This window comes from Ovis aries, chromosome 2 (assembly GCF_016772045.2).
Source record: "Ovis aries strain OAR_USU_Benz2616 breed Rambouillet chromosome 2, ARS-UI_Ramb_v3.0, whole genome shotgun sequence".
Classification (NCBI taxonomy): domain Eukaryota; kingdom Metazoa; phylum Chordata; class Mammalia; order Artiodactyla; family Bovidae; genus Ovis; species Ovis aries.
The window spans coordinates 123,681,609-123,707,178 of NC_056055.1; the positions used below are offsets into that span (position 1 = coordinate 123,681,609).

Below are 25,570 nucleotides of genomic sequence, written 5' to 3' on the forward strand. Positions count from 1 at the left end.
TGCCCTCTGATGGAAAAGTATAAGATACTTATGGAAGCTCCTGATGGGATAGACTGACTGAGGGGGAAACTGGGTCTTCCTCGATGGGCAGGGCCATGCTCAATAAATCTTTAATCCAATTTTCTATTGATGGGTGGAGCTGTGTTCCCTGCCTGCTATTTACCTGGGGCCAAGCTATGGTGGAGGTAATGAAGATAATGGTGACCTCCCTCAAAAGATCTCATGAATGTACTGCTACACTCAGTGCCCCCAACCCTGCAGCAGGCCACCACCGACCCACGCTTCTGCTTGGAGACTCCTGTCAAGTCTGTGACAGTCTCTTGTGGGGTCACTGCTCCTTTCTCCTGGGTCCTAGTGTACAAGATTCTGTTGTGCCCTCCAAGAGTCTATTTCCCAGTCTGGTGTAAGTTCTGGTAGCCCTATGGTAGGGTTTATGGCACCTCCTCCAAGAGGGCTTATGCCATACCCAAGTCTGTGGCACCCAGAGCCCCTATCCCTGCAGCAGACCACCATGTGTGCGTGTGTGCATGTGTGTGTGCGTGTGTATGTGTATAAATGATACACTACAGGAAACAGGGCTCAAGACCATCCCCATGGAAAAGAAATGCAAAAAAGCAAAATGGCTGTCTGGGGAGGACTTATAGATGTGAAAAGGAGAGAGGCGAAAAGCAAAGGGAGAAAAGGAAAGATATAAGTATCTGAATGCAGAGTTCCACGGAATAGCAAGAAGAGATAAGAAAGCCTTCTTCAGTGATCAATGCAAAGAAATAGAGGAAAAGAACAGAACGGGAAAGACTAGCAATCTCTTCATGAAAATTAGAGATACCAAGGGAACATTTCATGCAAAGATGGGCTTGATAAAGGACAGAAATAGTATGGACCTAACAGAAGCAGAAGATATTAAGAAGAGGTGGCAAGAATACACAGAAGAACTGTACAAAAAAGATCTTCATGATCCAGATAATCACGATGGTGTGATCACTCATCTAGAGCCAGACATCCTGGAATGTAAGGTCAAGTGGGCCTTAGAAAGCATCAGTAAGAACAAAGCTAGTGGAGGTGATGGAATTCCAGCTGAGCTGTTTCAACTCCTGAAAGATGATGCTGTGAAAGTGCTGCACTCAATATTCCAGTAAATTTGGAAGACTCAGCAGTGGCCACAGGACTGGAAAAGGTCACTTTTCATTCCAATCCTAAAGAAAGACAATGCTAAAGAATATTCAAACTACCACACAATTGCACTCATCTCACATGCTAGTAAAGTCATGCTCAAAATTCTCCAAGGCAGGCTTCAGCAATACATGAACCGTGAACTTCCAGATGTTCAAGCTGGTTTTCGAAAAGGCAGAGGAACCAGAGATCAAATTGCCAACATCTGCTGGATCATGGAAAAAGCAAGAGAGTTCCAGAAAAACATCTCTTTCTGCTTTATTGACTATGCCAAAGCCTTTGACTGTGTGGATCACAAGAAACTGGAAAATTCTGAAAGAGATCAGAATACCAGACCACCTGACCTGCCTCTTGAGAAATCTATATGCAAGTCAGAAAGCAACAGTTTGAACTGAACATGGAACAACAGACTGGTTCCAAATAGGAAAAGGAGTACGTCAAGGTTGTATATTGTCACCCTGCTTATTTAACTTATATGCAGAGTACTTCATGAGAAACGCTGGACTGGAAGAAACACTAGCTGGAATCAAGACTGCCAAGAGAAATATCAATAACCCTAGATATGCAGATGACATCACCCTTATGGCAGAAAGAGAAGAGGAACTAAAAAGCCCCTTGATGAAAGTGAAAGAGGAGAGTGAAAAAGTTGGGTTAACCTCAACATTCAGAAAACGAAGATCATGGCATCTGGTCTTATCACTTAATGGGAAGTAGATGGGGAAACAGTGGAAACAGTGTCAGATGTTATTTTTTTGGTCTCCAAAATCACTGCAGATGGTGATTCCAGCCATGAAATTAAAAGACGCTTACTTCTTGGAAGAAAACTTATGACCCACCTAGATAGCATATTAAAAAGCAGAGACATTACTTTGCAGACTAAGTTCCATCGAGGCAAGGTTATAGTTTTTCCTGTGGTCATGTATGAATGTGAGAGTTAGACTGTGAAGAAGGCTGAGTTCCGAAGAATTGATGCTTTTGAACTGTGGTGTTGGAGAAGATTCTTGAGAGTCCCTTGGACTGCAAGGAGATCCAACCAGTTCATTCTGAAGGAGATCAACCCTGGGATTTCTTTGGAAGGAATGATGCTAAAGCTGAAACTCTAGTACTCTGGCCATCTCCTGTGAAGAGTTGACTCTTTGGAAAAGACTCTGATGCTGGGAGGGATTGGGGGCAGGAGGAGAAGCAGACGACAGAGGATGAGATGGCTGGATGGCATCACTGACTCGAAGGACATGAGTCTGAGTGAACTCCAGAAGTTGGTGATGGACAGGGAGGCCTGGCGTGCTGTGATTCATGGGGTCACAAAGAGTTGGACACGAATGAGCAACTGAATTGAACTGAACTGATGGATAATTTTATGCTAATACATTTGGAAACTTAAGGAAGTTTATCAATTTCAAGAAAAAGATAACTTACCACCAAGACAAATAGCTAATTGATCCTATATTTAAAATTTTTAAATTGTAGAACTAGCTATTGAACAACCATTGACAGGAAGATGCTGCTACTGCTGCTGCTGCTAAGTCGGTTCAGTAATGTTCGACTCTGTGTGAACCCATAGACGGCAACCCACCAGGCTCTGCCATTCCTGGGACTCTCCAGGCAAGAGCGCTGGTGTGGGTTGCTATTGCCTTCTGCAATGCATGAAAGTGAAAACAGAAAGTGAAGTCACTCAGTCGTGTCCAACTCTTAGCGACCCCATGGACCACAGCCTACCAGGCTCCACCATCCATGGGATTTTCCAGGCAAGAGTACTGGAGTGAGTTGCCATTGCCTTCTCCAGGAAGATGCTGGAACCTACCAAAAAATGATAGCCAACATCCAAAGATGAAGAAAAGATGTCAGTGAGACAGCATGAGGGGCACAATCATGATAAAATCAAATCCACACCCACCAGGTGGGTGACCCACAAATTGGGAACAATAATACCAAAGAAGTTCTCCCACTTTGTAAAGGTTCTGAACACCACATCAGGCATCCAAGCCTGGCGATCCCACAATGACTGGGACTCCCCAGGGAACCTGACCTTGAAAGCCAGAGGGATTTGATTATAATACTTTCACAGGACTGGAGGAAACAGACTCCAGTCTTGAAAAGCACAAACAAAACCCTGTGATACCAAGACTCAGAAGAAAGGAGCAGTGACCCCACAGAAATCTGAAGCAAAACTACCTGCTGGTGTTGGACAGTCTCCTGTGGAGGTTCAGCAGGGGCTTACCACAGGAACGGGGGAACCACAGGAACGGGAGCACCAGTCTCCCATGGTGTAAACCTTCTTGGAGGTCTCTATTGAAAAGAAAGTGAAGTCGCTCAGTCATGTCGGACTCTTTGCGACCCCATGGACTGTAGCCTATCTGGCTTCTCCATCCCATGTGATTTTCCAGGCAAGAATATCAGAGTGGGTTGCCATTTCATTCTCCAGGGGATCTTCCTGACCCAGGGATCGAACCCAGGTCTTCTGCATTGCAACCTCTGAGCCACCAGGGAAGCTTACAGTGCAATAGTTTGTTTAGTTGTGCCCGACTCTTTGCAACCCCATGGACTGCAGTCCACCAGGCTCCTCTGTCCACGAGATTTTCCAGGCAAGGATACTGGAGTGGGTTGCCATTTCCTTCTCCAGGGGATAACCATAAAGCCTTGGGTTGTCTCAAGCCAAAAACCTAGGAGGGAGCACAACCCACCCATCAGCAGATATTTGGATTAAAGTTTTACTGAGCAAGGCCCTGCCCACCAGAGCAAGACCCAATTTTTCCCACCACCAGTCTCTCCCATCAGGAACCTTACACAAACCTCTTAACCTCCTCTATCAGAGGGTAGACAGAAGAACCACATCCCCATAGTGATTACAGCAAAAAGCAAATTGCAGAAAGTTAATCAGTGTGAAAAAGCAGAAAGTTATATCCCAGATAAAGGGACAAGATAAAATCCCAGAAAAACAACTAAATAAAATGGATATAGGCAACCTTCCAGAAAAAGAATTCAGAATAATGATAATGAAGATGATTTAGAATCTCAGAAACAGAATGGAGGCAATTATTGACAAGATGCAAGAAATGTTTATCAAAGACCTAGAAGAATTAAAGAACAAAAAGATGAATAATACACTAGAAGGAATTAGTAGCAGAACAGCAACTGAGGCAGAAGAACAGATAAATGCCCTAGAGCACAGAATGGCTGAAATGAGTGCCACAAAACAGAATATAGAAAAAAAAAATGAAAAGAAATGAAAACAGCCAAAGAGACCTCTGGGACATTAAATGCACCAACATTTTCATTATAGGGGTCCCTGAAGGAGAAGAGAAAGAGAAAGGACCTGAGAAAATACGTGAAGAGGTAACAGCTGAAAACTTCCCTAACATGGGAAAGGAAATAGTCAACCAAGTCCAGGAAGCACAGAGTGCCAGGCAGGATAAATAAAAGGAGGAACACATTGAGACACACAGTATTCAAACTCACAGGAATTAAAGACAAAGATAAAATATTAAAAACAATAAGGGAAAAATGACAAGTAACATACAAGGGAACTCACATCAGGCTATCAGCTGATTTCTCAACAGAAACTCTACAAGCCAGTGGCATGATATATTTAAAGTGATGAAAGGGAAGAACCTACAACCAAAAATATTCTACTGAGCAAGACTCTCTTTCAGATCTGATGGAGGAATCAAAAGCTTTCCAGACAAGCAAATGTGAAGATAATTCAGCACCACCAAACCAGCCTTACAATAAATGCTAAAGGAATTTCTCTAGGCAGGAAACAAGGAAAAGACTTATCTACAGAAAATAAACCTAAAACAATTAAGGAAATGATAATAGGATCATACATATCCATATGTTGTTCTTAATTGCTCAGTAATGTCCAACTCTTTGTGACACCATGGACTATAGCCCACCAGGCTCTTCTGTCCATGAGGATTTTCCAGGAAAGAATACTGGAGTGGATTGCTATGCCCTCTTCCAGGGATCTTCCAAACCCAGGGATCAAACACAGGTTTCCCATATTACAGGCAGATTCTTTACTGTCTGAGCCACCAAGGAATCCCAAGAATACTGGAGTGGGTAGCCTATCTCTTCTCCAGGGAATCTTCCCTATCCAGGAACCGAGCTGGGATCTCCTGCATTGCACGCAGATTCTTTACCAGCTGAACTACCAGGGAAGCCCATATATATCCATAATTACCTTAAATGTAAATGGATTAAGTACACCAATCAAAAGACATAGATTGGCTAAGGAGATGAAAACATGTGCATGTATTCACTTCCGCTTACCACATCACTCTGCTTGATCCCCCCAAATTGTATGTAATTATTTTATATTGTTAGGTTAATGATGTTCCCATTATGGCTTGTGATTGTATTTATCTTTATTTTTTGGCTGGCTATTGATTGTCAAAACTGATCAACATCTTTCACTACAGCAATTATGTAACTATTACTCAATACCACTGTATCATGACTGGTTAACAGAAAAATAACAGAATTCTGTATCACCCAAACTACCACTTAATAGAAAAACCTGTAATAACTTTTTAAAATCCAGATGCTAATCAGAAGTATCTTGGAATTTTTTGAAAAATACAAATGCCCAGGTATGGCTTTTCCTTTTGCCAGGGCTCCAGATGTGTTTCTAATGAGCAGTCATATTTAAAAACAACTGGACTATATGAAGTATTTTACTTTCATCTAGTTTGTGTCACTTTTCAGTTTCAGTGCTCCCATTTCATTTGGTTTATGATTTCTAATTTTCCCATCTCTTTTTTTATGTTCTTTCTCACGCCTTTATCATGTGTAGTAGAAAACCTCTTGTACACACATATATAAATAATGTGTATAACATATATTTTAGAAAACTTATGAATTTCTGCCTAACTAAAATATTTATGACATTTTGATTCTCCTTGTTTGGTTTACTGTAAATAGAATACTAGATTTCTAATTTAAAAAATAGACATGCAACAAGCAACAAAGGCTTATTGTATAGCACAAGGAGCTATAGTTAATATCTTGTAATACCCTTTAATGGAAAATAATTTTAAAATAATATATGTATATATTATAACTGAATCACACAAAAAAGAATTCTACTTTTTAAAATTTAGTAATGTTTATCTTTTTGCCAGTTTTCCTAAATATCCTATGGACTTCTAATAACAATATATGAAACACAGAATTTAAACATATTTGTGTAGGATATTTATTAATGACATCATTCAAGATGCTACTATTCTTATTCTTTTCTGCACTAGATAAAATATTCTCAGAGAAATGTTAATATGTCTCACCATGATTATATACTTTTTTCATTTCCCTTTTATTTCTTCTGATTTTTGCTTTATGTATCTTTGTCATTAGGTATTTAATGGTTTCTGACATCTATCTTCTTTGTGAATTGTGTCTTTTACCATTAAAAACATTAATTTTCATTGAAAAATAAATTAAAAAAAACAAATTCAACAGACTTCAAAAATGAAAAAAAAAACGTTTAAATTGTAATTAAGAACTACATAACAAAGTAACTCCTAGCCCAGATAGCTTCACAAATAAATTCTATACAATGTGTAAGGGGAAAAAAAAATCCCAATATTATACCTAGCTCTTCCAGAAGAAAATAAAGGATGAAACACTAATGAGAACAACCATAGCACAACCATGTCAAAAAGGTATGAGCAGTGAAAATTATAAGCTAATCACTGTCATCACTACAGAAGCAAGAAGTTAAAAACAAAACTTAAGTAGACTGAATCTAGGTGCAGAGAAAAATAATACATAATGATCATATGATTATTATTTGAAGTAAGAAAAGACTGGGTTTCCCTGGTAGCTCAGATGGTAGAGAATCTGCTTGCAATGCAGGAGACCTGGATTCAATCCATAGATTGGGAAGATTCCCTGGCAAAGAGAATGGCAACCAACTCTACTTTGGTATTCTTGCTTGGAGAATTACATGGATTTGGGAGCCTGCCAAGCTACAATCCATGGGGTCGCCAAGAGGTGGACTCGACTGAGTGACTAACACTTGCACTTTCTTTCAAGAAAAGATTGGAGCAACATTTTGAAAAATTAACACAATTCATTAACCAGATAAAGGAAAAAAATCATAATCATCTCAATAGATGTAAAACAAAAGCAAAATCCAAGTGGAAAAACTCAACATCCATTCGTAATGAAAGATTTTGGTTAGCAGGTTAAGGCTTTAAGACAACATCCTTAATATGCTAAGATCCAAAAAGAAAAAGAAAAAATTAAGCAGACATTTTTGTTAAGTTTTCACTCTCAGATTGGGAATAAAAAACTGCCTTGTTCAACACACACTAATGCTACTAGACAGTTAAAATATATATGTAAAAAAATAGATAAATGGTTGAACAGGAAGAAATACACTTGTAAGGAACAATAATATATGTAGAAAGTCTAAAATAATCTGCAAATGAATTATTAGAAATAATAATTGGGGTTACCCAGGTTTCTGACTAATATAGAAAACAATTTTATTTCATTAGACTATTGATAAATATAAAACTACAAATTTAAAAGATACTCTTTAAAATATCATTAAAAAAATCAAGCTCCCAGAAATAAATCCAATAGAGATATATTTAAGACACAAAAGCATAAATATTATTGAGAGAAATTAAAGGAAACAAATATATTCTTGTAAAATTTATATGGAAAGGCAAAGGGCCAAGATACTCTACTTGCTTTACTGGATATCAAGATATGTTAAAAGGCTTCTGGAATTGGGACAGTGGAGTATTGGTTTGATAAGAAGATGGTAGGGAACTGCACTAATATATACAAAAATATATATATAAACATATATATATATAAACTATATCAGAAATCAAGATAATGACAGTATTTTGTGAGAAGAGAGAATATTGATTGGGAGTGTGTATAACTAGGTTTTCCTTCTACTAGATTTGCAATGTTCTATTTCTCCTATGTTGTGGTTTCATAGGTGTTTTCCTTTGTTAATTCATTAAGCTGTATATTGTTTTGTAATCTTTTCTGATTATGTTTTACTTCAATTTAAAGAATATACAAAAGTAAAACATGAGTGCAATTTATTTCTGAAATTGGAAAATAGTATATGATAGAATCTATCAATATGATCCATATAAATTAAAGAAGAAAGTATCACATGATTATATCAATAGGTACTAGAAAAGATTTTTAAAATGACTTTATTTCATAAAATAAATTCATAATTTCATCTTCAGCTGTAACATTCCTAATAAGATAGAAAAACATTATTTAAAGATAATAAAGGTATATTTACCAAAAGCAATGGCAAATATCCTATATGGTGAAACATCAAAACTATTTCAGGTAAAACCACAAATTTAACAGGCATATTGTTAACTACCATGCCACTTATATTGGAAGTTCCAGTAATTATTTTTAGAAAGGATATTAAAATGAGCACAAACACTTGGGAATTTTTAAGAATTTTCTCATATAATCATTTATTTAAAAAAAGAGATATTAAAAAATGTTAAAAATTAATGAGATTTTCATAAGGCAATTCAATAAAAATGAAAAACTTTACTGTGTTTCTCTAGCATTAGGAACCTATTTATACATGAATATAGAAAAATATTTATAAAAATGATAAAATTACTTAGGAATAAACTCACGTACAGAACCAATCTATATCATGTTTCACATATTTATGTGTCATATGTGTATATAGTAAAACAATATTCAAGGCAACTTCTCCACAGAAAGGCACTCAATATTTAGAGAAAGAAAAATTAATCTTAAAAGCATCAATTTTCTCAAAATTAAAATAGAAAATTCCTTCTCCTCCTTCATGTCTTAATTATGACCTATTCTGTAAAGGCTTCTCTGAGGACCCTAGGTAGACCTAGGCACTGTTTTCTTTATATTTCCTCCGATATGTATGCACACTTACTTTCTTTATTGTACTTACCTTATTGGGTTGTGATTATTGTCATGTCTATCTCCTTACTACAATATAACTGAACTATGCATTTTCTTTTTTCAGTCTTTAGCACAATACTTGGCATGAATCAGGTGCTCAATAAATGTTAGTTGAAAAAATGAATTAACAGACTGCATGATTTACTCAATAGCTGTTGATATTTACCTGGGTTGCAAAACAGGCTTGTTCTCTTTGATCTTCCATTCCAGTCAACATTTATCTCCTTCTACATAATACAAACAATAAAACAAATATCTTCAAATAATTATTTCCAGGATCTGATCATCTATTATTTATATATTTAAAACACAAATATTTATTATTTTTGAGAACTTCTCTTAAATGTAATTTTTTAAAGAAATACACACACTTTGATGGTTATATTACATCTATTATTTACAGAATTAGGCAAGTTTATAGCTATATTATAGGAGGGCCACAAGGCTATGCACACGTGGTAATTTGCAAAGACTCAAGGGACTCAGAATATAGTTGTATTCACATCTAATATTTATTATATTAATAGTAAAAGGATACACTATAGGATAAGTAAGGGGGAAAGACCAGCAGGAGTCTGGGAAAATAAAAGCACAGTTGCTTTCTCCTGCCTGTGAAATGACGCATTTGAACGTGCTCTTTTCTCCAGCAATAAAAGTACATGTATACAATGTTTTGGCCTCAGAAATCCATTAGAAACTCAGCACTTAAAAGTTTTTTATTGAAGGTTCATCATGAAGCCATCCTCTGCCTAATGCATATCTGAAATTCTAGCCTCCCAAAAGGAAATCAGATGTTCAACAAAAATCATATTTTCTGCAGAGTCTAGGTACATGTATGTACCTGTTCAATTAGGGAATTTTCATATCAGTTAGAGAATGTTAGAAAAGCCAAGTTCCCAAACACTAGCCAAAGGCCAGTCTTGCAAGCAAGCCACAATGAATTCAGTAGTCCCAAGCCTGTTCTTTTCTGCACAATATGATTTACTGTTAAATTAACTATCTTTGGAGTGTGCTGATTAGTAAGGAAGCTAACTCAATGGAATAAATGAACAGGTACTTTTTTTTTTTTAAAACACCAAAAGAATAAACATTTAAGTAGAGCTGGAAGGCAGAGTGCAGATTCTCCGAATATATGAGAGTTTGAGAGCAGTGAATCAGGTGCAACAGATTTTTCTTTTTGGGGGGCTACACTGTGTAGCTTGCAGGATCATAAGTTCCAGACCAGGTATGAAACCCAGACCTCCAACAGTGAAATGCCAAGTCCTAACCACTGGAGTGCCAGGAAATTTCACAATAGACTTTAAAAATAAAATTTTTTTAACTGAAGGATAATTTGCTTTACAGAAGTTTGTGGTTTTCTGTCATATATCAGCAAGAATCAGCCATAGGTACACCCATGTCTCCTCCCTCCCTTCCCACCCTTCAGCCTGTCACAGAGCCCCTGTTTGGGTTGCCTGAGTCATACATCAAATTCCCATTGGCTATCTCTTTTAAATATGGTATTATAAATGTCTATGTTACTCTCTTCATATCTCCCCTTCTCCTTCCTCTCATCCCACCATGTCCATAGGTCTGTTCTCTATGTCTGTTTCTCTACTGCTGCTCTGAAAATAAATTCATCAGTGCCATCTCTTCAGATTACATATATATATATATGTGTCAGTATAATATATTTGGACTTCCCTGGTGGCTCAGACGGTAAAGCGTCTGTCTACATTGTGGGAGACCCGGGTTCGATCCTTGGGTTGGGAAGATCCCCTGGAGAAGGCAATGGCAATCCACTCCAGTACTATTGCTTGGAAAATCCCATGGACAGAGGAGCCTGGTAGGCTACAGTCCATGGGGTCGCAAGGAGTCAGAAACGACTGAGCGACTTCACTTTCACTTTCACTTTTTATACTATGTTTCTATTTCTCTTTCTGACTTACTTCACTTTGCATAATAGGTTCCAGTTTCATCCACGTCATTAAATAGATTCAGATGTGTTCCTTTTTATGGCTGAGTAGTATTCCATTGTATATATGTACCATAGCTTCTTTATCCATTCACCTGTCGATGGACATCTAGGTTGCTTCCATGTTCTAGATATTGTATAAAGTGCAGCAATGAACACTGGGGGACGTGTGTCTTTTTCAATTTTGATTTCCTCAGGGTATATGTCTAGGAGTAGGATTGCTGGGTCATATGGTGGTTTTATTCCTAGCTTTTTAAGGAGTCTCCACACTGTCTTCCTTAGTGGCTATATCAGTTCACATTCCCACCAGCAATGCGAGAGGGTTCCCTTTTCTCCACACCCTCTCCAACATTTATTGTTTGTAAACTTTTCAATGATGGGCATTCTGACTGGTGTGAGGTGGTATCTCACTTTAGTTTTGACTTGCATTTATTTAATAATGAGTGATGTTGAGCATCTTTTCATGTGCTTGCTAGCCATCTGTATGTCTGCTTTGGAGAAATGTTTCTTCAGGTTCCTTTCCCACTTTTTGACTGGGTTGTTTGCTTTCCTGGTATTGAGTTGTATGAGCTGCTTGTACATTTTGAAATTAATTCTTTGTCATTGTTCCCTTTGCTATCATTTTCTTCCATTCCAAGTGCTGTCTTTTCACCTTGTTTGTAGTTTCCTTTGCTGTGCAAAAGCTTTTAAGTTTTATTAGGTCCCATTTGTTTATTTTTGTTTTTATTTCCATTACTCTAGGATGTGGGTTACAGAAGATCTTGCTTTGATTTATGTCATTGAGTGTTCTGCCTATAAGAGTTTAATAGTTTCTGGTCTTACATTTAGGCTTTTAACCCATTTTGAGTAATCCATATCTTTGTGTATGGCATTAGGAAGTATTCTAATTTCATTTTTTGCATGTAGCTGACCAGTTTTCCCAGCACCACTTACTGAAGAGGCTGTCTTGCCCCATTGTATATTTTTGCCTCCTTTGTCAAAAATAAGGTCACCCATAGGTATGTAGGTTTATCTCTGGGTTCTCTATCTTATTCCAATGGTCAATATTTCTGTTTTTGTGCCAGTACCATACTGTCTTGATAACTGTAGCATTTAAGTATAGTGTGAAGTCAGGAAGGTTGATTCTTCAGTTCCATCCTTCTTTCTCAACACTGCTCTGGCTATTCCATATGAATCATGAAATTTTTTGTTCTAGTTCTGTGAAAAATGCCATCGGTAATTTGATAGGGATCACATTGAATCTGTAGATTGCATTTGGTACTATAGTCATTTTCAAAATATTTATTCATCCTACCCAGGAACATGGAATATCTCTCCATCTCTTTATGTCATCTTTGACTTCTTTCATCAGCATCACGGTTTTCTGTATACAGGTCTTTTGTCTCCTTAGGTAGGTTTATTCCTAGATATTTTATTCTTTTTGTTGCAATGGTGAATGGTATTGACTCCTTAATTCCTTTCTGATTTTTCAATGCTAGTATATAGGAGTGCAAGTGATTTCTGTGTGTTGACCTTGTATCCTGCAACTTTGTTGAATTCGTTGATTACTAGAGCTAATCAGTGAATTCACAATAGACATTTTAAATTCCCAGATCCAAGAGTTGAACACAGGCCATCAGACATACATTTTCTGACAGTGGTAAGCTTTGCACAACATGTTGGAAACAGGATGCAATACTTTTCATAATAAAATTCTAATGGTATTTCTCATAATAAACTAGATATTTGTAGATGTTTAATATTCATTTTTCAAGAAATATGGTTGACAAATTTAAGAATACACACATTACTCAAAAAAGGTCAATAATAAAATGTATTTAAAAAAGTTTCTCATTTTTTTTGTGGTTGTTTTGGTTTTTAGTAAATGACATAGTCTTTAATATTTGTTGGGCAACATGAGGACTTTAGATGTTAAGAGTTAGTAAGAAAAAAAAAAGCTCTTTTTCATGCTTAATGTGGTTATTAACACAGCAGAACATCGAAACGTAAACTGCTTGTTCATAATAAAACTGTGCTACAGAAAAGCATATTATATTAATCACACATTTGTGAATTTATATAATGGACTCTTTGAAAAATTATGCATTAGAGGACATGGAAGATGATGCTACTTTCTACTGTAATCAAATAGAATTCATTCAGAAAAATTTTAATAAATTTTCAGTATACTGAAATCTCTTTCAAATCATGTTAACTTTTTTAAGAGTTCAACCAGTTAACACTGTGCTGCTAATGTAATGGAAGATGTGGTTTTTGACTTCTGTGATAGCAAGTTGGCAACCCATAGAGAAAGGTATCTATATATCTATGTTATACCCAGATGTCACACCCTTAACTTTTGCTGGTAACTTTTCAAAAGCAATTAACTGATCATTAGTCAAAAGGCAATGGGAAGAGATGGTCTGTCTCAGAACAATCTATCAGCACTATCCAAAGCCCAATCAAATAAGCCTAATTTGATACTTTCTCTGAAGGTTTCAGGTATGTACCATGAAATATATGTTGCAGCCTATTTTGGGGAATTTTATGATATGATTAATTTCACTGAGTAAAGTTGTTCTATATAGTTGCTTCATGAATGAATATTTTTAACCAATGATGATCATAAAATAGTATTTCATTTATTATTTGCATTTGGAGCAAAGGAAATATTATATACCTCAACTTTTGAATGATTCAAATACATTAGTGAAGATCTGGGAAACTTTCTTGTAGCTGAATTCTGAGGTGAAATTATTGAATTTTGAGTTGAGACAAAAGGCTCCCCTGGACAAAGAAGAGAAACAATTACATACAAAAAGATAATATTGCTGGATTAAGGATGAATGTTCGTGAAAAGAACTGATTCAATGTTCTCCCTGCTGACTGAGCTCAATCACTGGGTTACATCAATCAGGGATTCACCTAAGTTAAGGCAGTATCACCAAGAATAACATGCGCTTTGCTGATGGTCAGTGCCTACAAATTTCCAATGGCTCACCACTGCCCTCAAAACCAAGTCTGAAATCCTTAACCTCTGATCTTAATTCATATACTACTATGCTAATTTAATTCCTATAATCACAAACCACTGGCAGATTTAACTGGATATTTGCATTTCATTCAGTTTGCAATGGAAAACCATTTACAACTTGAATAGAGGAATAACCAAAACTGTGTTTTAGGAAAATTGCTTTTATACCAAAACATATAGTAGATTAAAAAGAAGAGGAAGAGGTTGGGGAAAGATTACTGAAATATTCAAGGATGGACAAAACAAAGTCAGCAGTTGTGGAAATGGAAAAGAGGAGAGGGGCAAAGGAATTAAGGAGGTAGGTTAGACAGAGACTGGTAATATTGGGATACAAAATTTAAGAAAGAGGAAGAGTCAAAGATTAGTCAAGTTTTATGCCTGGGTAAAAACAGGAGGATGAAGAATTTGATTTTCGTATTGAATCTGAGGTGGTCATTGGGTACTACATGGAGGGTTCTAGCATTTTCTATGTGTGTATACTGTAGGATATGCATGGGAGTGCTTTAAGTGACTTCCAGAAATCTAACAACATGCAGAAAAACTTAGCTTTTGTATATTCCACTCAAGAGGAGATACAAATTAGGATATATTGTCTATGAGGAATATATGGCAGTGGAACACGAGGGCCTTCCTGGGAAGTGCTCTGTATTGTAACCTACTGAACCACAGTACCTTTCTCTACTTATCACTGGAACAGTTACAGCAGGTATTCTAACTTGCCCACACCTCAAAATTTTCAAAAACCATCCTCATCAAGCAATCATTCAAATATATAAGCTAATTAAAAAATCAAAATTCATAAATAGTTTCATATCATGCTTTATTTTCCAAAAAAAACATGATTTTTATAATCAAATAAAACAACTTGAGAAACTATATGGTGAAACCATAATTAGGTACTTAACAGATAACAGAACAATTATAAAATGTTTTTTATTTTCTTACCTCTATCATCAAAAACACTTGGTTTTTCACTTGTCTCTCCATTTTTCTAAATGGCACAACATTAACGATAAGAACATTCATTAGTAACTTTACTTCTTAAAGAGATTTGCCTTCCATCAATCAACCAAATTAATACAGATTTTCTTGTCTTTAATCTTCTAACTCTCTCATGAAAACTGTCTCAGGGGCAATACTTAATACCAGCCTCGTAGGGTATCTTCTACAGGTAGGTACTAGTTCTATAGGTATTTCACTAGTTCAAAATTGAGTTTAGTATGTGGCCAGTGGGGAAGATCCCCTGGAGAAGGAAATGGCAACACACTCCAGTACTCTTGCCTGGAAAATTCCATGGACAGAGGAGCCTTGTAGGCTACAGCCTTGTAGGGGTCGCAAAGAGTCGGACATGACTGAGTGACTTCACTTCTTCTTCCAGTATTCCATACTTTGTTTAAATTCATGGTAATCTATTTAATGGCTGATTCTAAAAACTTTAGTCATTTGCTTTGCTTCAGGGAAATACAATCCAAACTATTCTAATCCAATTAATGCTTTAAAAACACATTACTTAGAATCAAAATAAAATGTATCATTCCATATTCTTTACTTACTGTAAAACATTTTTGTGTGTGTGTGTCTGTCTGCTTTCCTAAACAATAAGTCCTCAAGAGGAAAGATTATGTATCCTATGTGACCGGTTTATTCATTTTCCCTTCCTTCTGGAACAAGCCAGAGTGCTTTGGCCAACAGATGCTCAATAGATATTAGATATTATCATTGAAGTTGCTAAATGATTGTTTGGATTAGTTTCTGCAAATTACATAGTGAGTTTAGCACAAAGAGAAATCAACACATATAGGGGAAAGGATCAGTTCTCAGGAATAGACCCTAATATACCTAACAGATAAGTTAACATGCTAGAGAAGGAGGTGGTTCATAGAAGTAACAGTTAACTAGATAAATTAATAATCAGCATACAAAAGTTTGAGACATAATTTTATACCTTTTGTTCAGCATCACCTTGTGCATCTGGCTGACAAACAACAGCAGGTACAGGTTTTTTGGCAACATTCTTTGAACTACTTAGAGATCTCTGAAGAGTGTTTGTGCAGGGTTCTAAAAGTAAATGGAAGAGAAACAGCATATTTTTAAAAATAACTCACTGAAGTATAATTGAAGTAACATAAACTGTACTTCACTGTATGGTATCCTGAATTTAAAAATATGCTCATAACTGTGAAGCCATCACTACAACCAAAATAAAATTTATAACACCCCCTGAAAGTTCTCATTCACTTTTGTAATCCATCTATCTCTTTCTCTGCATTCTCTGACAACACTGCTCTGTACTTCTAACACAAGATTTATTTGCATTTTCTAGAATTTGCATTTTCTAGAATGCAATAGGAATGGTATCATATAGTATGTATTCTTTTTTTGCCTGGCTCCTTTCACTCAACATAATATTGCATGTATAGGAATGGTATCATATAGTATGTATTCTTTTTATGCCTGGCTTCTTTCACTTGACATAATATTGTATGTTTTAAAAATTCATTCCTTTTATTTCTAAAAATTATTCCATTGCACTGGATGTGTCACAGTTATTTTTATCTACTCCCCTGTTGTTTGGGATTTACAGTTTTGGCAACTTACAAATATTTATGAATCTACCTGTGCAAGTTTTTGTGAATATATGTTTTCATTTTTATTGAGTAAATACACAGTAGTAGATGGCTAGGTCATATGGTAGGCATATGTCTAATTTTTAAGAAATGTCAAACTGTTTTCCAAAGTGGTTGTACCATATCATACTATTCAGCAGTGTATCAAAGTTTTAATTCTTCCACAACCTTGTCACACTTAATAGGCAGAAGAAAAGAAATAAGATCCAAGTGAAAAGGAAATAGAAGAACAAGAGAAAATAAAGTAAACAGTTTAAATAAAGCTGGTGAGTCAGAATAATCAGGAAAAAAAGACACAGTGATAATGGCATAACAGAGTCTATAGATAATGCTAAAAACAATAAATTATGAAAAGGTATAGCAATAAGTTATAAAATGAGATATATATTTCCATCAAAAACAAAAAATGACCAAACTGCATTCATGAACAAATAGAAAATATGAAGAACATCATATCTATTTAACAAATGGAATGTGTACTTTAAAATATTTCTGCAAAGAAAACTCTAGGCTCAAATTACTTTCCTTCTGAATTGCACAACATACTAAAGGAAGAATTTACACTAATTCTACACAAATTCATCCAGAAAAATGAAGAGGAGTGAACTCATCTCCTAACTCACACTGAGACTAGAATCACTCACATATAAAAATCATATAAAAATTACAAGACATTACAAGAAAAACTCAGTTAATATCCTCCCATGCTGAAAGATGTAAAACTTATAAATAAACTGAATCTCACTATATATATATGTATATATTAGAAAATAATACATAATGAATAAGTGATGCTTATCCCAAGAATGTACGGTGGATTATTATTCAAAAATATGTCCAAGTAACTTACCACAGTAGGAGCAAAGAGCAAGGAAATCTAGATGATTATCTCCAAGATGCAAGGAAAAACATGGGAAAACTCAACACCCATTCATGATGAAACTTTTTAGTGAATGCAAGTATGAGAGGATATGTCTTTCCTTTGATAAAAGTTATCTTCAGATCTCTAGAGCTAATATTTTAGTTTATATTGATCACTTAGCCTTAAATTTTAGAACAAGATCAGGATGTACACAATCACCTTTTTGTTCAATATTGTTCCAGAAGTCCTGAACAGCAAGAAAAAGAAATGTAAGGTGAGCCCACAAAAATTCCAAATGACAGTTGTAGAAATTGGAGAGCTGAAAAGATACATGCATGCCAATGTTCACAGCACTGCTATTTACAATAGTCAAAATATGGAAATAATTCAAGTGCCCATCAACAAATGACTGGCTTAAGATACACACACATACACACAAAATGGAATATTAATATTATGTGGCCATAAAAAAATGAGATATTGCCATTTGCAGTAACATGGATGGACCTAGAGAGAATATTATGCTTAGTGAAATAAGTCATATGAAAGTGAAAGTGAAGTCGCTCAGTCGTGTCCGACTCTCTGTGACCCCATGGACTGTAGCCTACCAGGCTTCTCCATCCATGGGATTCTCCAGGCAAGAATACTGGAGTGTGTTACCATTTCCTTCTCCAGGGGATCTTCCCGACTCAGGGATCGAACCCGGGTCTCCCGCACCGGAGGCAGACACTTTAACCTCTGAGCCACTAGGGAAGACTATAGAGAGAGACAAATACTTCATGATATCACTTATATGTGGAGTCTAAAAAAGGTGATACAAGTGAATCTCTACAAAATTGAACCAGACTTACAGACTTAGAAAACAAACATGGTTACCATAGGGGAGACGGAGTAAGGGAGAGACAAATTAGTATAGGATTAATGGATACAAACTATATTCATAAAATAGATAAAACAACAAGGATTTGCTGTATAGCACAAGGAATTATATTCAACAGTGTATAATAACCTATAATGGAATATAATTTATAAAAAAAACCCTGAATCATTTTTATACCTGAAACTAACATATTATAAATAAACTATATTTCAATCAAAAATTAAAATTTCTATTGAAACACAATGGCCCTAGAACAACCAAGTTAACCGAGAAAAAACAATTAATGTTAGAGAATTCAAACTGCCAAATTTCAAGACTCATTATAAGGTTACAGTAATTAATAGAATACTGTTTTCACATAAGGGCAAACAGACCCATGGAACAAAACAGCATGTGTAGAAATAGGTCCAACTATATATATCACTTCATCTTTTCAAAGATGCCAATGAAATTCATTGGTTGAAAACAACTGAATGTGTATAGGCTAAGCTTCTCAGTTAACAAGAAAGCTAACAAAAATCAATAGGGTTGTGTCAAAAAGGATTCAAGAGTTATCTTGAAGGGGCTCTCACCTGCTAGAGCTGCATAAACAAGCACAAACAAGCACAGCATATAATTATTGTGCTTGTTTATTTCAGCATCAACAAGCACAGTAATAGCATTATGGACAGTTTCCCTGGTAGGTCAGTGGGTAAAGAATCCACTTGCAATGCAGGAAACTGTCAGTAATGCAAGAGAGTCAGGTTTGATCTCTGGGTCGGCAAGATCCCCTGGAGGAGGGCATAGCAACACACTCCAGTATTCTTGCCTGGACAATTCCGTGGACAGAGGATCCTGGGGGCTACAGTCCATAGCATTACAAAGAGCTGGACATGACTGAAGCGACATAGCACACAGGCATGGAAGACGCTACTGAAATAATTCATTATTTTGAAAACTAATAAATGATGTTAAAATATTAAGCATCAGTCTGCTTTTCTTAAATACCTGTATCACAATGTAACCAATCAGAAGTTGAGGGTAAATTTCTTTTTATTAGACCATTCTAATTTTTTTAAAATATAAATTTATTTAAATTGGAGGCTAATTACTTTACAATATTGTATTGGTTTTGCCATACAGCAACATGAATCCACCACAGGTATACACGTGTTCCCCAAGCTGAACCCCTAATGGTACTGAATGCTTGGGGCTAGACCATTCTAACTTATAAAGGAGAGATGATGGAATTAAAATAACCCAATTTTGAAACTTATAATTAATTCATAGATCAGGCCTTGAGCACAAATGGCTGTTAATAACACAAAGAGGAAAACACTGCAATATTATGGTGCTTCCTAATAGAAAGATATGCTACTATGAATCAACCTTGCTAAAGAACCTGAACCTGAAAGTAAATAAACTAATCCTTTACTAGAAATACAGAAGAAATAACATACATCATATAGATGCAATCAGCAAAAGCTCAGTCACTGAAGAGCTCAACAAGGCAAGCAATTCAATTTCTGAAACAAATAAACAGTGGCTTGGAAAAAGAGGAGGAAGGGAAGGAGGGAAGAAGAGGGATATATGGAAGGAGAATCCATAGATTAAAAGAGACTCAGAAGATATACAAACAATTGCAATATTTGTCAATATAGATTTAAAGTAACTTCCAAATATTTTTGTGATATTTATGAGATTACTGGAAAGCTGAATAGTGATTTAATGTCTGATTACATTAAGGACTTCCCTTAAGGGCTTCCCTGGTGGCTCAGACGGTAAAGGGTAAAGTGTTTGCCTATGATGCAGGAGACGTGGGTTCGATCTACTCCCTGGGGAAGGAAATGGCAACCGACTCCAGTACTCTTGCCTGGAAAATCCCATGGACGGAGGAGCCTGGTAAGCTACAATCCATGGGGTCACGAAGAGTTGAACACAACTGAGCGGCTTCACTTTCTTTTACTTTACATTAATGACTTATTCATTTGTGTAATACGATCATGGTATTGTGGTTATGCATTAAAAATAATCCTTATCTTTTAGGTACATAATAATATACTGATGGATGAAATAATGTGTGTGATGTACTTTAAAACAATAGGGCACCAGGGAGAAGTTGAAGGCACAGACAAAACAAAATAGTCCATGAATTGCTGAAATTGAAAGAGAGGCACATAAGTATTCTGTTGGTTTTTGCTTCTGTTTGAAATGTTTAAGAAGAAAGGCTAAAAATGCCATTAACAAAATGATGAAAATATTTCCCACAAATAAAGTAAAAGATTAATAATTTTTCAATATCAAAGAGAATTCATACAAATGAGCCTGAAAAAGTAACAAAATATACAAACTATAATGAAAATATGTAAGATTTTATTGTACTGAATTAAGAATTTCTTCACATCAAAAAATATTTGAAAAAGAATAGATATATGTATATGTTACTTTTCTATACACCTGAAACTAACACAAAATTGTTAATCAACTATACTCCAGTAGAAAAAAAGTTAAGAAAGAAAGAATAAAAATAACCAGAAACATCAAGAGTTAAAAGGCAACCAAAATGTAAATTATTTGACTAAATATAATAAACTGTCTACCTCTATTTAGTTATTTAAATAATGATTACTTTGTCTGACTGGGTGTTTGGTGTATGTAGACGTAATATATAAGGTACCTAATAACAAAGGGCAGAGGAATAAGGAAACATATATAGTGGTAAGATTTCCACATTTTACACTTTACATTTTACATAAAGAGGTAAGAATGTCTAGTCAGAGTTGATTGTAATAAGCTAAGCAAGTATACTATTACCTTGAACAAAACCACTAAAATATCTGTACAAAAAGATATAGTAAAAACAATAGCCACGGACAACTGGGAATCAAATTTATAAAATACCATGTATAATAGTACCAAAAATGAAGCACTTATTCATAAATATAACAGAATATATACAAGATTTCTAAGCTGAAAACTACAAAACACTTACAAAAAAAATCAATGGTGACCTAAACAAATAGGTCACCATTAATTTCTTTCGTAAGTGTTTTGTAGTTGGGCTCCAAAATCACTGCAGATGGTGACTGCAGCCATGAAATTAAAAGACGCTTACTCCTTCGAAGAAAAGTTATGACCAACCTAGATATTTATTCAAAAGCAGAGACATTACTTTGCTGACTAAGGTCCATCTAGTCAAGGCTATGATTTTTCCTGTGGTCATGTATGGATGTGAGAGTTGGACTGTGAATAAGGCTGAGTGCCGAAGAATTGATGCTTTTGAACTGTGGTGTTGGAGAAGACTCTTCAGAGTCCCTTGGACTGCAAGGAAATCCAACTAGTCCATTCTGAAGAAGATCAGCCCTGGGATTTCCTTGCAGGGAATGATGCTGAAGCTGAAACTCCAGTACTTTGGCCACCTCATGCGAAGGGTTGACTCATTGGAAAAGACTTTGATGCTGGGAGGGATTGGGGGCAGGAGGAGAAGGGGACGACAGAGGATGAGATGGCTGGATGGCATCACAGACTCAATGGACGTGAATCTGAGTGAAGTCCAGGAGTTGGTGATGGACAGAGAGGCCTGGCGTGCTGCGATTCATGGGGTCGCAAAGAGTCGGACGTGACTGAGTGACTGAACTGAACTGAACTGAAACAAATAGGAAGAAATACAACGTTTATGGATTGGAAGACCCTATAAAGATTTATTTCTCTTTCATTCAAAAATTCTGGCATATTTTTTAATGTAAAGCTGAGTATAAAACTAATACTCAGGCAAATGAATTAAAATGTCCATAAAAACTGGGAAGAAAAATAAACTTGCTGGAAAGTATACTACCTCATCTTAAGACAAGAAGAAGCTACAAAAATCAAAGACAGTGCAATATGGGCAAAAGGATGGGCATACTGAATAATCAGAAAATTGAAAGGCAAGTCACAGATTAAATTATTTTCAAATCACATACCTGAAAAAGACTTATACTCAGAATATATTAGTAACTTTCAAAATTCAATGTGCTTCCCTGGTGGCTCAGGCAGTAAAGCATCTGTCTACCATGCTGGAGACCTGGGTTCGATCCCTGGGTCGGGGAATCTTCCCTGGAGAAGGACGTGGCAATCCACTCCAGTACTACTGCCTGGAAAATCCCATGGACAGAGAAGCCTGGTAGGCTACAGTCCACGGGGTCACAAAGAATCAGACACAACTGAGCACACTTTCTTTCTTTCAAAATCCACTAGTAAGAAAACTGTCCAAACAAAAATGAGGAAAAGCTACTTCACCAGCTACTTCACCAGGCAGGATTTACTAAAGGCAAAAAGCGTATGAAAAAATTCTCATCATCATTAGACATCAGAGAAATACAAATGAAAGCCACAATGATATACCATTACATCTATATAAATAGCTAAAATAAAAATTACTGATAACATCAACGGTTGCAAGGCTGCATAGCAAATAGATCTCTCATGCATTACTAATGGGGAATACAGAATGGGCAATTCTTCATAAACTTCAACATACACAATAATAATCCCATATTCACACAAAAAGGTTAATTTATACTTAGTGTATACTTCTGATCTTTCTATTCATAATCATCCAAATCTGGAAACAACCAAATTTTCTTCAGCTGGTATATGCAGAAGAAAATCCATTGCATACACACAAGGGAAATAACAAGGAGTAAACTACTGACAAATGAAATAATTTGAATGAATTTCAAAGGCACTATATTGAATGAAAGGAACAATTATCAAAATGTCCATTTATAAGACATTTTCTAAAGGAAAAAGAACTGTAGTGATGGACAACATATCAGTGGTTGCCTGGGCTTATCAGTTGAAGGAAGGAATGCATGACTGCCAAAGAACTTTTTTGGAATGTTGGAAATGTTACGATTTTGACAGAAGTCACACAATTTCATATGTGTTAAAACTCATGCAATTACATAAAACCATTCCATTTTGCTTTAAAGTAATTTAAAAACCAAAATAAATTACCTCCAGATCTTTTTTTGAGAATGTAAAAATATAGAGACAAAAAGCAGGAACTGTAAAGAATTCTGACCTCTGAACTCTGCTTGGATTGTTGCCAATTACAAAATGTTGAGAAAACTGCCCATAATAGTGGAAAGGCTATTACACCATATGGAGTTCATACTCAGTGCAACGGTGAGAGGCAAAGTAAGGAAGTTTGATTATGGTGAATGAGAGAGAGGAACACTTTAATATATAATTGTGGTATCACTAGTGTACATTTCTAAAGTTCATAAAAAGGAATGATTTATGTGCCAATCTCTAGGAGTGGAGAGTAGAAATAATACCTCCCCACCATCCCCAGATAAAGCATTAATACAGTTTGAGAATTCATCTTTGTCTTTCAGTTATACTTAAATAAATTTATAGTTTTGATACCTGGAGAACTGTCACAGACTGGTACCCTGGTGAAGCTTAAAACAGTACTTTCTATTTACCATTCTTTCCTCCAATATCACTGAGATATTTTGACATCAGTTCAGTTCAGTTCAGTGTCCGACTCTTTGCGACCCCATGAATCGCAGCACACCAGGCCTCTCTGTCCATCACCAACTCCCAGAGTTCACTCAGACTCACGCCCATCGAGTCGGTGATGCCATCCAGCCATCTCATCCTCTATCATCCCCTTCTCCTCCTACCCCCAATCCCTCTCAGCATCAGAGTCTTTTCCAATGAGTCAACTCTTCGCATGAGGTAGCCAAAGTACCAGAGTTTCAGCTTTAGCATCATTCCTTCCAAAGAACACCCAGGACTGATCTCCTTTAGAATGGACTGGTTGGATTTCCTTGCAGTCCAAGGGACTCTCAAGAGACACAGATGTGTATAACGGACTTTTGGACTCAGAGGGAGAGGGAGAGGGTGGGATGATTTGGGAGAATGCCATTCTAACATGTATACTATCATGTGAATTGAATCGCCAGTCTATGTCTGACGCAGGATGCAGCATGCTTGGGGCTGGTGCATGGGGATGACCCAGAAAGATGTTATGGGGAGGGGAGGTGGGAGGGGGGTTCATGTTTGGGAATGCATGTAAGAATTAAAGATTTTAAAATTTAAAAAAAAAAAAAAAAGAAATAAATTTAAAAAAATTTAAATTGAAAAAAAAAAAAAAAAGAGTCTTCTCCAACACCACAGTTCAAAAGCATCTATTATTCAGTGCTCAGCTGTCTTCACAGTCCAACTCTCACATCCATACATGGCTACTGGAAAAACCATAGCCTTGACTAGATGGACCTTTGTTGGCAAAGTAATGTCTCTGCTTTTGAATATGCTATCAAGGTTGGTCATAACTTTCCTTCCAAGGAGTAAGCGTCTTTTAATCTCATGGCTGCAATCACCATCTGCAGCGATTTTGGAGCCCCCCAAAATAAAGTCTGACACTGTTTCCACTGTTTCCCCATCTATTTCCCATGAAGTGATGGGACCAGATGCCATGATCTTCTTTTTCTGGGTGTTGAGCTTTAAGCCAACTTTTTCACTCTACTCTTTCAATTTCATCAAAAGACTTTTTAGTTCCTCTTCACTTTCTGCCATAAGGGTGGCACTTTCTGCATATCTGAGGTTATTGATATTTCTCCTGGCAATCTTGATTCCAGCTTGTGCTTCTTCCAGCCCAGCATTTCTCATGATGTACTCTGCATATAAGTTAAATAAGCAGGGTGACAGTATATAGTCTTGACGTACTCCTTTTCCTATTTGGAACCAGTCTGTTGTTCCATGTCCAGTTCTAACTGTTGCTTCCTGACCTGAATATAGGTTTCTCAAGAAGCACTGATTTTGACATCAGTGAGAAGTAAATAGCAACCCACTCCAGTGTTCTTGCCTGGATAATTCCATGAACAGAGGAGCCTGGTGGGCTACAGTCCATTGGGTCACAGAGAGTCGGACATGACTAAATGACTAACTTTCTTTTCTAAAACGATTCTGACCTGCATTAAACACTAGAGTTTTAGAAAACCATTCTGCATAGGATAGCTACTTCAGAAACTGAGAATTTAGTTTTATTGTCTCTATTTAGCAGATATGTGTGGCTTGTGTTGTCATAATTGTATATGTTGTACGTAATTCCTTGGTGTTTTATTTAAACAACAAAAAAAAACTTTGGATT

General features: G+C 36.2%; 1 protein-coding gene across 1 annotated transcript in view; it reads right to left on the bottom strand.

The window, feature by feature from the left end:
- Positions 1-25,570, bottom strand: part of FSIP2 (fibrous sheath interacting protein 2) — a 142,996-nt gene that overhangs the window by 75,988 nt on the left and 41,438 nt on the right. Inside the window, exons 10-11 of the mRNA XM_027964787.1 lie at positions 16,027-16,139; positions 15,027-15,072 (exon numbers count right to left, since the gene is read on the bottom strand). Coding sequence (XP_027820588.1) covers positions 15,027-15,072; positions 16,027-16,139 — 159 coding nt within the window. The remainder of the gene's footprint in view (positions 1-15,026; positions 15,073-16,026; positions 16,140-25,570) is intronic.